Raw genomic sequence first — 13,955 nt, forward strand, 5'->3', positions numbered from 1 at the left:
TCTGAGAAGCCAACTGGCAAGACAGGAGGAAATAAGAGGCATTAAACAGTGAAGCTGGAATGCTGGATACACTGTCTGTAAGTAAGTGTTCCATGAGTGGAGTAAACAATTTTGACATTTCAGTCTTTCTTTTCCTGTCCATTTTTTAATATAGATGGCAAACATGTAGACTAAGCTTAATTGACTTAGAAAACAGAATTCTAGAAATGTTAATAATTATCATTTGGGACTCTGCCACTTCAGGGAGAGTAATTTTCAGCTACGAACGTCAAAGAAATTAAGAGATGAATTGTTGGGTAAAATTACGAGCTTATAAATCCCTTGAATACAAATATCTTTATTTCAAATTAGAACACCAACTGACATTGTGCAGAAGATATATTATAGAATTATCCAAGTGAAAAAGGTTTACTAATGGGTATCAAGTGTATCATCATGCATCAATCTCTGGCAGTAAACAAATTTATCCATTCTTATCTTTAAATAACAATCAATTCAGACATACTAGTACCATTGTTAGTCAGACAGTCTAAAGTACCAACTTGGGTTCTTTGGCATGGATCAACAGTATGTGTGCTTCAAGCCTTGGTTAAAGAGATTGATCAAAAGTCAAAACACAAGGAAATGTAAAATTTCCCTAAAATAACGAAGATTATGTAATTGAAGTGCATCAATCTTGTTGTCTTAAATTATTGATAGGATCCTGGTCTTATATATCAATGTATCGTACGACATAATCCATATTTATCAAATTGTAGGTTAGTTAATTCACAATTGATCAAACACATAAACTTGAATTATTTTTCAAATTGATTTTTCACGAAGTCATATAAATTTTAGAATTCATATTTTGAGGAGAATTATTTTTTCTTCTTTCTGCACAGGAACCATTACAATTTATAACCATATGGAAAATAAGCTAGTGAGAATTCCTCAGAATAGCATCCAAAGTATAATGACCAAGTCTACCAGTTCGATACAGATTGAGTAGCTTCATTGCAACTTTATATATTCCATCTTCATCTGATCCCAAAGGCACATGAAAAACTTCCCGCAAGGCCACAAACTGAGCCTCAATCAGCTCGCCCATCTCCTCTTCATTTTCCAGGTTACCCTTGAATGAGGATACTGTCTCAAAAAGGGTTCTCCGAACAGACCGTACAACACAATCCTATAGATCAATGACAAATTATTTCTTCAGTGTGGGGAGACAGAAAGGGAGAGAGGCAGGGGAAATAATGTAGTGCTAAGTCCTAACGTTGTTTCATAAACAAATGACAGGATATCCACCAAAGGAATTGCACAGAAACCGGCTGAATAAGAGGCAATCTTAACCATCTAGCCAGCTGTACCCCTTGAATAGTCAGAAACAAGAATCCAGAGGAAAATATCCATTATCAGATGGTTTGGAGACACTTTGCATACTCAGAGATGGGAAACTTCATTACTCATGAAAAAGATAACGTGTAGGTTAATAACTGCCCAATCTCAGTTGAGATCGATCAGTTGAGATCGATCAGCTTCTGGGGCATATAAGTCCTATTTGGTTATATAACTGAGACAGAAGTCTTTGGTACCTGTGTGTGATCGGTGGGATATTGCTTGCGTCTCCTTATGTCTGCCTCAGGGGTTCCTAAGAGCTTCACTTTGTGGTCTTCAGATGATCTGTCATTCTCCTCACTAGGCAAGTTCTTCCACTGCTTGTACACATCACTTGAGTTAAAAATAGCTAGGAAATACTGAGCAAGTTCTTGTTCCTCAACCAAACAATCCTTAATAGCTCCTGTGTTTCAAACAGAGAAAATAAAAAAATTGACCTGTGGATGTAAACCCACATCTAACGGGGAACCTAGAACTCGGGATTGACTCACCCAAGTATAGAATCCCATTTGGGTGAGTCTACCCAATGGTGTTCATGAGGAACCGTGTCCCTAGGGAGTAAGCATATAACTTGAAAAACCCAGTCAAAGCAAAATCTTTTCACAGCCATGAGTTAACTAGAAATTTGACTTGGCAGGCTTGAAAAGTGTTCTTACCCAGCCAAGTTGCAAGTTGACCCACATAAATATGATTACCCACAAAAAAAATATAAAGGAGACATATTTATAGAACACGACACACCAGTTAAAGCTAGTTTAGCACCAACTTCAGCATCAAGAATCTCAGGAGGCAACACACCCGGTGTGTCCAAGATATAAATGTTGGGATGACTTGCAATCTGCAGGCAAATCAATCCTTTTCTGTGGGTAAAATCAGGGAAGAAAAAGAAAAGAGATAAAAAGTTTCAGCAGAGAATAGAATGCTACTGTAATTATACCATTTCAATAAACCTTTTCAATGAATCCAGCATCTCCCAACAGAAAAATCCATGCAGGAATAAAAGAGAAAAAAAAATGCTGCTTAATCTTGCCCTGTCACTTACAGCTTCAATATTTTGTCATAGATAGGTCTGAACACCTTTATTTTGACGCTGGCAAAATTCTTATTAAGCAGCCCTTTTAAGAAGGCCAATATTACACAATTCATTTGAAATCTGTATATTATGAGAGGTTTTATAAAAATATGAACAATTGAACATCTAACATGGAATTTCTATTCTTGGTCAGTCAATTTCATGTTGGAACAAAGTTTTAGTAATCTTAAGTAAGTGAATATCAAAGAAAATCCTTAAGAAATTGAGGAAATAATGCAAACTCGAACTCAAACCAGGGAAAAAACCAGTGGGAGATCAATAGCAGCAGGATAATAAAATAAGGAAGAACAAAATTGAATACCTGAATGTTTTATTTCTCATTTTCTTTTACATATGAAAGAAGAACATAAAAGGGTTAAGGGTATGGAAGGGTGACAGACTGATAGGGGACTCTCTCAGTCCAGAGTCTCTCACCCACAACCTCTCACCACTGCTGCATCCCACAGCCACAGCCTCTCACAGCTTCAAGCCATAGCTCTCTATTTTCTTCAATCTTCAACTGTGCCCTGTATTCTGCCTTTCTCCTTATTTATATAATAATCGGTTACAGCTCTTTAGACCTTTCCTAATTAAAAACCAATTACAAAGCAACCCAATCCCAATCTAATTAAGAAACTAAAGAATTCTAGAAAAGGAAACTACTAATTCATAAAACTTAAGACAAACTTCTAGGAATAAAATCCCATATATTTGAGTACAAAATAAAACCCAACTAAAATAGGAAACTAATCCTGGATTGCTTTCTAAATCCGATTACATCATTCATAACTTAATAAATCTAAAAATAGAAACAAAGACTAAATCTATCTATAAAAAAGCTAATTTATAACAGCTGTATGACTCCTCCACGCAGCAGCTTAGTTTAAATGTTGCCTCCATACAACTGGCCATGGGGCCCACGAGATCTGGAGGATATCTTCTCAAATTCTTCTCTTGCAAGCTGTCCATAGGGCCCTCAACACTGTTCAAGCGAACAGTAAAACATGAACAGTATTTTGTGCAATTTAGACTCCTTGATCTGCATCAGGAAACTCTTTTCGTAAAAGAATTAGTCTTAGAAGGCTTAATTTTTCATGAATTTTATTTGTATCAGCAATATAATTTTACAGGTTTAAATTTTATCAGGAGAAAGGATGAGTTATGGCTTACCAATAGTCTTTGGCATGAGTTAATTATTTGAGATTCTCTAAAGAGTCATTTATCTGGTTCATAGAATAATTTCTCAAAACTTGAGATATTCTCTTAGTTGGCTGCTTCAAGAAGCTTCTTTAGCAGGGAAGAATCTATGGCATGGCAATCTAGTTGGCACTAAACATGTTGTCCATACCACTCTACAAATGTGAAGTTTCATCCTCTATGCACTTTGCCATGTGACATAAATTTTTGAAAAATGATTAAAAAAGTCGGCAACTTAGAAAATGGTTTTCCTGCTGAAAATATAAGGGGAAAGATCTATAACCGGGTGTGCATGAAGTTTTAGAAATGGGTGATCCAGTGGGTCCCTTTCTATCACCTCAACCATATTTCCGGTCTTGTACTGGACCTTTTCATTGTATTTTATGTGTTGAACCCTTTTTTCAAAATCGTGACTTTTTCAAGCCTTTTTTAAAGCTTGACTGACATGTTCAGAATTGTGCTTCGATGAAACTTACCAAAAGTAGAGGACAACTAGCACAATACGATATCAGTACATTAGAGGCACATTAGTAACTACAATATTATCCACAACTAAACCCTCCACTTATTCTCTGAGTGTAGAATCTCTAAAATACAAGAGATGACACTACCATCCACTTGAGGTAATGCCAGATAGGCAATTAGTAACTTAAAATACAATATTATTTAAAACTTCCACCTCATCAGCTGCCAACACACATATGCAAAACATTTTCCGGACACACATATTATATAAGTAAGAAGATCCACCACCAAATTATCAGACAATTAACTATAACCTAGCAATCAAAACAACTATATATATTTCTTTCTGATTTCTAACTAGAACTCAATTCATCATCTTGAAAAACCCAAGGAAGCATTAAATTTAGGAACACTCCCACACCAAGTGCCTTTGAAAGATCCCAATCTTTAAAAATGAAATTGATTACAGATTTACCAGATGTCTTCTGGCTACAGTTTGTTTATTTTGTCTCTTTCTCTTTCCCCTTTTTCCTTCTGTGTGAGTGTGTGTGCTTGGAGAAAGGTATCAGGAATTTCTTACGTATATTTGTGGACATTAAACAGCTTTTGCCATGTTCACAAGAAGATATCATACAGTGGAAGCTAAAGAAGAAAGTTTGTCACCTTTAAACTGCTGATGTCTTTTGTCTCCCCTGGCACTGGACTCACTATTGTACGCTTCAGCCTTCCCTTCTCTTGAAATTAATGTTTTTCACATGGTCATAAACCAAGGAGATAATTTTAGCCAAACGACAATACATTCATGAAAGAAGATATTCCCAACTTCACAACTAACTATATCATGGCTAAATAAAGAAAATTTAGTTGTTTACCTGCAGCACTGATCCTCCCAATTTGATGGAGAGAGTTGGCAAGAGCTGACTTACCAACATTGGGAATTCCAACCAGCATCATAGTTATGGTATGTTTAGGCTGACCAAGCTTGTTCAATTCTCTGACTCGAGCTTGTAGAAAGTTCAGAAACTGTAAGACGTGAGATTCCACAAAAAGTAACTAAATATGTAATAATGAAAAGACCGCCCCTATGAATAAGCTGTAAGGATGGCATCTAATAGACTAGGTGGAATATGCATTCATAGAAGATAGTCAGTAGTACAAATTGCAGATGTCCATCTAAAAATGGATTAATGATGACCAGAACCATAGTTTCAATTTTCAACTTTTCAAGACAGTCAGGCAGATCCTTTAATGAATTTCCAGGAGACTTCAACAAAAGCAATGCCCATAGTTATCAGATAAATTTAATCTGGTGAAAACCTTTGAGGTTGAACACATGGACTGAAGGTCGTATATCATGCATACATATGATTGAAATGTTCGAAATAGACACATGGTGGCCTTCACAGAAGGTACCTTGGATTTACTTATATTAATCTGAACACAATGGCAAACTACAGGAAAATTACCATTCACAATTCAATACAAGGAGGAGAAAAAAAAAAGTAACATATTTTGTAAAACAGCAGGACAAATAGTTATTCACTTAAAGCATGTTCTTAAAAAGTAGAAAAAGAAGCAGCTTACCTCTTTTATATTATCCTTGTTATGAGAATTGATTCCATAGCAAATGCAGTTTTGTTCCCCAAAATGCTTCAACCACTCCTATAAGTTAGAAGAAAATTTATCAGAGATGTAAAGAACATAAAACAAATCCTATGAGCATAAGTTGAATGTGCACTTGTATGAAACCAGAAAAGAAAGGAAAACAGGAAAATATGCAATCTGCATAGATGTGAACATTCTTTTCTTATCCTTTTAGTTTTTTATTCTTCCTCGAAAGTTACTTGCAAAATGTGTAAAATTCTGAGCAACTCAACAGGGAAAAGAATTTTTGGCATATAAATATCCTTCAGCAGTATGCACCCCATGGGCAGCAATGAGTTAAGCTGCATGAGATACTTCATATCTTTTTCTTTTCCCTTTGTCATCATTTCTGAGAAAAGAACTCCATTTTTTCTAAGTTTTCCTGCAATTTCTTCTATTGGCTAATAACTCATGATGGATTACCTTGAAAAACATTGGCGCGCATGTAAACGAGGTGCTCTACCTAACTGAGCTATAGCCCTTGCGTTTGTGATAGATATTTTATCATGTAGAAACTTTATCTAATTTTTCAGTTATTTATTCATTTCTAAATAAGTATGCTTTTAAGTATATCTTTTACTTCTTATGGAGCTGGTGCCAGTCTGGACTGTAAATACACTTGGATCCAAGTAGTCAAATTAAGTCAATAAATCCTTATCCCAAAAGCTGGGGTTCACTTTCCACCATTAGGCATAGAAGCACAAACAGATGAATTTTAAGGAATAAAATAGTAAAATACTGTCAACTATATATGACTCCCTTCAGTCTACCATATAAGATTTTGAAATATTTTGATTATGCAGTAAGAATTGACTAATTGAGATATGGAACTCTATGGGGGCATAGAAGCTATCATTTACAATTTCGCCCCATTCAGCTTTAAAAGTTATATCATCTTGTACAATAGCGAGTGACACCATTTTGTCTTCTTCCTGTAGTAATTTTATTTTATTTATTTATTTTGTTATTTTATTATTGAAGAGAAGCAAGAAAAGAATTGGACTGCAATAGTAAAAAACAATGCTGTACAATGTATTTTGGCCTCCCAAGGAAGGAGCCCTATAGATGGATATTCTCAGTTTAATTCCATTGAGCACAGGAAATGAATGAGTCCCTGTCCAAAAAAGCAGAGCTTTAGTTCACCATGTTTATTCTGATTATGTAAAATTGAGTAAATATATCAATTTTTTCTAGCGAGAGCTCTAGTCTTTTATCTCTAACCATTATAACAGGACAAACATGCTTTTACAACAACTCAAATTTGCATAAAGGTTCAGAAACCAGTATTAGAAGTTATATATTTAAAGTTAAAAGAGTTATAAATGGTTAAGCAATCCAGCAAACAAAAAAGAGTTATATACGATTAAAAAAATCAGCAAACAAAAGCATATCTTTTTGTAGTATGTTACTGTTACGTGGAACGCTAGACGGGTTTCATGGAGAATAACAAGCCTCACGTTGGATAACAGTTGCTTAGTCAAGGGAATTCAAATAAAGAGTCATTGTTTCTGTTGCTGAATTTCAGCCACGACTTAGTAGTAGTCGAACGTTAGGTAGTTCATACTTTGTTGGAGATTTTCTTGTAATTTGCTTATTTAAAGTTATTGAAAGTTAAGGAGAATGCGTGGAGTTATCACTTAACACTGTTGTGTTAAACTACGGAGGATTTGAGTCCCTTCAAGTACTCATCAGAATCCCTGTTTTTCCCTTTTCTCCTATCGTATCTCTGCTAAACCATTATTTTGGAGACGACTCAAAATAGGTAAGCCCAAGACCTATAGTAAATGTTTGTTCTTCTCACGATTCAAACAATCGATAAACATCACACCTTTCCTTGAGAAATTCCGATAATTCTCTAACATCTTAGCACATCATTCAATACTGGTATTGGAGATCAATAAAGCAATTTGTTCTTCATTTTTATCCAAGTTTCTGCTCTTCCACCGTTTGTTATGTTTAAAAATTGTACATATAAATCTCAAACCAAACTCATTAAGCCATTTTTTTTAATTTACTCTTAGCAATGAACTAATTAATTTACTCTTAGTAATGAAATAATTATCCCAAAAAAAAAAAAAAAAAAAAAAAAAAAAAAAAAACCAAAAAAGAAGATACCTGTGTTTGCAAGCGATCAGCCAGGTCCATCTTGTTCAACACTATGATACGCGTTGAGGACGATGAAAAGTCCCTCAGGTCTTCATATGCTGATGAAATCGGAATCTTAAAACAAACAAATATACAAATATGCCCAGTTAGTAAAAACATAAATAACCTTATTTTAGGATCATTTGGGGAATTAACAACAAGTAACTAATTCCAATATCAACCTCATTCTACACTAATTTGTTTCTAGAACTGCAAAGGGTTCTGAAAGAACCACTCAGAAATTTCATCGAGCAGTTTGAATACTTAATCCATTAATTAGTGAATTAACACGGAAATGTAACAGGACTTGATAATGTCCCTATATATTAATGCCCCGAATCAAACACAGACAGAAAGAGGAGGTAAGTGAGGATGGCGAACCCTTGCATCTCTGACTTCTAGGGTAAAATCGACCAAAGGAATCCGCTCCAGAATAGCGCGAGAGGCTGCAGCCATGTGAGTAGTGAACCATCCCGGCCCTTTGTTAGCTCCTGCCTTCTTGACGGCATCCCCCAAACACCTTGCCAATGCAGCAGTCGCCATTGCCAAGAACCTCAAAAAGCTCAAAGTAGAGTAACGGGTAGAAATTCAAAATCCATCGCCATGAAACCTTGACTCCCTTCTCTCTAAAGCAACGAAATTTACTAATGAACGTGACCATCCGTTCTAATCTGAACTAAAGAGTTTTTGTTTAAAGACGAAAATGCCCCTACTGTGTTTAGCTTATCCACTTCAGTTTCTAGCTACTTGGTAAGCTCCTTTGTTCTTCAATTTCAAGCTTTCAGGCAATTTCTTTCGTTTGGGTCTCTCTCTTTGTTGATTTGTGCTGGTACACTTCTCTTGGGTCTCGCTTCAGAGACTCATTTCTTCTGGTGCAAAACAGTTGAGTAAAGGTGGAGATGGTTTGACTCACACAGCGATAGAAGCCTAAGAAATTGTCTTTCCAAAGCCAGAGGTTTTGATTTCTCTTTGTAAGTCTTGGCTTTAATTTCATTTAGAATCTCATCATAAGTACAGCTAATGGTGTTTTTTATCTTTTTCCCCCTCCCAAGTCCTAACTTTGAGTGATGGGTTTGAGTTTCTAACCTTCTATCCTATTTTTATACACAATTTTCATTTTTTTTTCTTCTCTTAGCAGTGGAGAAGGAAGAGGTTGAGTCAATCAAGAAAGAGGTGGTGATCAAGAGGTAATGAAGGAGAGAGCAGGATGTTAATTGCAAATTTGCAATTGGAATAATTGGATTTAAGTCCAAACCCTGTTGGCCTGGTGCACCAAGACTGAGGTTTTGATTGATGCTTGTGTTACCTCGAGTTACAAATTTTTATGCTTGTTGAACGTTTTCCCTTCTCAGTATTGTGTCCTTATCTTTGAAGCTTGAACAAAGATTAAAGAAAATCTGGAATGGAATTTATGCATTTGAGATAACAATTACACATGGATGTGTATTCTGTGAGTTTGAGCTATTATCTATATTTTCTTGCTGCTGTCTCTACCAACATCTAATTATGTATGAGCATATGAACATTGTGTGTATTTAGTATTTGTGAATGTAATCCACTACATGTTTGTATTTCTAGTCATATTAATCAAGCCAATTACGTGTGTTGTATGTGTCGAAATTTATTAATTTGCTAATGTTTTGTATTGAATTTGTATTATTTCGAAGAATGAACCTATTGCTAGTTTGATAGCATCACAACTTTTGGAGGGAAAATTACACCCAAGGTTACTGACAAAGCAAAATAAGACCGATTTTGCCATGAAGATGTGGGTTCTAGTCCGAGTGTAGTCATTTCATGCAAAAAAAAAATAGCCGAAGGTTATGACTGCCTCCAGTTCTTCCCCCCCCCCCCCCCCCCCCCACCAAAAAAAAAAAAAAAAGAACTCATCACATCCTTCAAAAGAGAGACTCACCAGTCTCTGACCCTTTATCTGTCTTCAAGAACTTTTTTTGGGGGAGGGGGGAGGTAGGGTGGTGCTGGTAAAGATGGCTTTGCACATTTATATGCAATTATAGCTTATTAAGTAATGTAAGTAGAGTAGGAGATAACATATTTAGAGACTTGCATAAAGTTAAATGCTTAAAGAACCATAAATGTATCTTCTTTAAGAAGATTTTTATGGAAAGGGAGGAGGGCAGAGAACAAGCCTTCATTTCCTGAGAAGTTTCAGGGAAGCATATATGTTTCTTCCCTTTCTATGCTTTTTGTCCATCATCTTTTTTATGGCATCAGGCGGCTCCACTTTCACGTTCCTCTTACTACAATCTTTGATGACAAATTGAATTTTCTGTTACACCTTTCATGGGTGTTTAAACCAGCAATTAATACTCTTTATTTAAATTTAAACAAATAAATTATATCTTGAGTTGAGCTTGTGGGGCCCCACTGCATTCAGACTGGTTGGCTAAATACAAATTTCAAAAATTACAGAAGGGGGTTGGGGAATGTAGAGGTAAGTAAAGAATTGTTCTTTCTGTTCAGTTTGAAGAAAGTAATATAATGATAAACATTCAATTTCTTCGTGAAGAAGGAAATAAATATCAAAGACTGGATTCAGCATGAGACTCATCCAGTATCCAGACCTGAATACTTCCTTTTTCCAGTGTTATACAGATAAATCTTTTGTTAGGAAAACTGCATAGTGTTTGCAATATAAGTATTATATATTTTTCCAATATACATGACAAAAAAAATGATGTAATGTGAGTACTCCAAAAGATGTTAAATTTATGGGCTTAAACTGAACAGTTGGCCACTTATGTAACTCATGTCATCAATCTCTGATACCTAATCAACTCACAAAGTGAATATGACCCAGGTGAGAGTTTAAGCATTGATAGATGACAAAAGGAGAAACCTCAAAAGTCGCGAACTTTATTCACTTTCTTTTTTTCACGGGGTGAGAGGGTTCAGTAGCTCCTATCCTTCACTGAAAATTGTATTATTGGGACCAGAACAGAACAAATACTGAGAAAAGTAAAATCTATTGAGCATGATGTATCTTAGGCATATAAGAGAATCATCCAGGACTATAAAAAACTTGTGTAATTTCTGCAACAGTTAAAATAACCACTTGGGTTGTAGGCTTGTAGCCACTTGGTATTTTCTACGCTACTCATTCTTCCACTCTCAAGCTTTCACAGAGTTGGTGTCTTCTATTTCTCTATTGCCTGAAAAGTTCATCACTTCTTCTCTATTGATTATTCTGGTATCGTTTTCTTTTGTCTGTTTCAGAGACTCGTTTCTTCCATTGCAGGCAATTGAGCTAAAGATGGAAATGGTTCAACACTATAGCTGAAGAAGCTAAGAGGTTGTCTCTTCAAAATCAGTTCAATTCAACCATAATAGCTTATGTCTTAGACATTGGAGGATACTTTTTAAATCTAATCATAAATACCTGTAACTGGGCTTTGTTTTTTTCCTAATCTTGAGATATGGCTCTCTGACCACCTAATATGATTTTACTGCCCCACTTTTTCCTCTTACTCAGGGTGCAGGTTGAATTGATCAAGAAGGGAGTGTTCAGGAGTTGAAGTAGGAGACTTGGTAGAAGTCGATTCAAGTCCTGTCCCTGGTTGCCTAAGACTGAGTCCATGCTTAATGTTTATGCCAGTTCAAATTACAAGTGTTACTGAGTCAGTGAAGGTTGAAGGTTGTCCTTGCTTAGTTCTGTAGCCTCATTTTGAAGCATGAACCAAGAATAATTTTCTAAACATAATCTGCAAATCTCAAATGAAAACTTTGCAGGTTTGAGCATGTTTGTGCACTTGAGATCATTGGTCATGCATGGATATCTTTTTTCTGACTTTGAGCCTTTAGATTTTTTTGTGCACCATCATATTATTGAACTAATATATTAGCTTTCCTGTTTCTGACCCTAGCAACCACAATATTGTCTCCGTATATGGATTAAATATGTATTTTACATATCTCTGAATGAAATCCATCACTTGTTTTTTTTTGCTTTTTATTATTATTGGGGGTGGTTTACTATATCTAGTCAGATTTAGTGAACCAATTACATATGATGTGAGATTGGTTTATAAAATTTGTGAATTTTTTGCCAAGACCAGTAAAAGTAAAGTAATGTATTATCACAAATACTAACTTTTTCAACCAAACAATTGTTTCAATAATTCCTGTGTTCCTATTTCGAAGAAAAGGGATCTAGATAATTTGTCTTATTTGTATTCTTGACAAGGATAAAGATCTTTTAGTCGGATGGTTTTATGCATCACACTTTTAGAGAGAATGTTAAAACATAAAACCAAGCACTAACAAAGACAATTAGTTAAAACAAAAAAGATCTCTTATCCATATCCACTTTATGAACCCTCTCTTTATTTATTTATTTTTTTAGGGGGGGTGGCTGAGGGCGGTTGCACATTTGTTTGGAATTTGAGCATTGTAGGTGCTATGAGTAGGGTTGAGGGAGAATATATTTAGACCATTCAAAGTGTCACTTTTTGGGTAAGGAAGAACTTAAAGAAAATGCTCAAGGATCCATTAGTGAAGCTTCTTTAAAAAGATTCTTATGAAAGTGATTAGGCAGAGGACAAACCTTCTTTTTCCAAGAAGCTTCAACAGAGAAGGATATATGCTTCTTGCTCTTTGATTTCTAGGCCCATCACCTTTCTGATGACATCAAGGGGGCTCCACTTTGCTTATTCCTCTTACTTGAATATTTGAAGGCAAATTGAAGTTCTTGCCTATGCCTTTCTGTGTGCTCAACCGACGGCTAATACTCTTCATTTGAAGTTAATATAAATTTCACATTGAGCTTGTGGGACCCATTGCATTCAGACTAGTCAGATAAAGTACAAATTTTAAGAACTATGATAGGGGAGGGATTTGGGGCCTAGGCTAATTAGATAATTAAAGAAATTTTCAATGTTTTCAGTTTCAAGAAAGTATTATAGATTCACATAAATGACAAACATTTGAACTCTGTGTGGACAAGAATTTAATGATTAATTGCTTTATTCAGGATGAGGCTAATCCAGCATGAAGATTTAATCTATTTCCCATGTCCAGCATTACACATTTAACTCTTTATTTATTTGGAAACTGCATATTATTAGCAATTGATATTAAAATATTGCTACTAAAAAATGATGTTATTTTTATTTTAATATCCCAAACTATATAAAACATACAGGCATAAACTGAACGCTGAGTTACTTGAGTAAACCTAGTCAATCAAACCAGGTGAATATGAACCACGTAAGAGATCAAACATTGATACAGTACCCTCACAAACAAAGATTTATTTTCCAAGCTCTTGCCTTTCAGAGAGTACAATTCTACCTGTTACCAACTGTCGGGTCAGTCAATGGAACTACCGGTGCCAGAGATACTCTATGGTCTTTTATCTTATTAGAGCTGATGTGGGAGTTGCCCCGATCAGCAACAAGCTCCGAGAATGTCGTCTGAGGTGGTATGGCCATATCCAACAGAGGCCTGGGGATGAAACAGTAAGGAGAAGTGATCTGATACCAATTGAAGGAGGTAAAAGAGCTAGGGGCAGGTCTAAAATGACCATAGGAGAGGTTGTGAAGAATGAAATGCATAGTTTAGGTCTTGTACCAAGTATGACCTCAGATAGAGCCTATTGGAGGGCAAGGATCCACGTTGTCAACACCATGTAGCTAAGATTTTCCTGGTTTTATGGGCTATGCTCTTTCCTCTTACTTTCATTTTCAATTTCTCTCTTCTCTTATCTATTTTCTTCATTTTTATTCTTCATTCCTCTTACTTTCATTTTCCTTCATGAGCACCTCAGTTTTCCCTACTTGTTTTGAAAGGATCAATGTAGCCAATCCCATTTAGTTGGGATAAGGTTGAGTTGTTGTTGTTGTTGTTAATTGATATTTTGGTGTATAGGTTATGTTTATTTTCCTCTAAGGACAGTTCAATAATGTTAGGTGGCCTTATTAGCTCATTATTGCATGCCTAGAGTTAAGCATTGCTTCCACTAAATCAGTTTATCAGATCTCACTTCTCCAATTGTTCATACTTGGTCAGTCCTACCAATGAGATTCATAGGAGG

At 35.6% G+C, this 13,955-nt stretch overlaps 1 protein-coding gene and 1 long non-coding RNA gene across 3 annotated transcripts; one reads left to right on the top strand and one right to left on the bottom strand.

Annotated features, from left to right (window-relative positions):
* Positions 1-657: 657 nt before the first annotated feature.
* On the bottom strand, positions 658-9,825 carry LOC122664124 (DAR GTPase 2, mitochondrial). Its single transcript, XM_043859825.1, has 9 exons — positions 9,815-9,825; positions 8,285-8,513; positions 7,874-7,978; positions 5,699-5,776; positions 4,987-5,137; positions 4,778-4,848; positions 2,122-2,218; positions 1,578-1,783; positions 658-1,171 (listed from the first exon to the last, which is right to left on the bottom strand). Exons 2-9 carry the CDS (start codon positions 8,444-8,446, stop codon positions 920-922), a joined length of 1,122 nt encoding a protein of 373 aa, XP_043715760.1. The 5' UTR covers positions 8,447-8,513; positions 9,815-9,825; the 3' UTR covers positions 658-919.
* Positions 9,074-11,663, top strand: LOC122664127. Of its 2 annotated transcripts, XR_006333294.1 has the most exons (3): positions 9,074-9,240; positions 11,141-11,216; positions 11,397-11,663. It is a non-coding gene; the product is annotated as an uncharacterized LOC122664127 (long non-coding RNA). The 2 variants fall into 2 exon arrangements; XR_006333293.1 differs by lacking the exon at positions 9,074-9,240 and having other exon boundaries at positions 10,430-11,216.
* Positions 11,664-13,955: the final 2,292 nt, after the last annotated feature.

This window comes from Telopea speciosissima, chromosome 6 (genome assembly GCF_018873765.1).
Source record: "Telopea speciosissima isolate NSW1024214 ecotype Mountain lineage chromosome 6, Tspe_v1, whole genome shotgun sequence".
Classification (NCBI taxonomy): domain Eukaryota; kingdom Viridiplantae; phylum Streptophyta; class Magnoliopsida; order Proteales; family Proteaceae; genus Telopea; species Telopea speciosissima.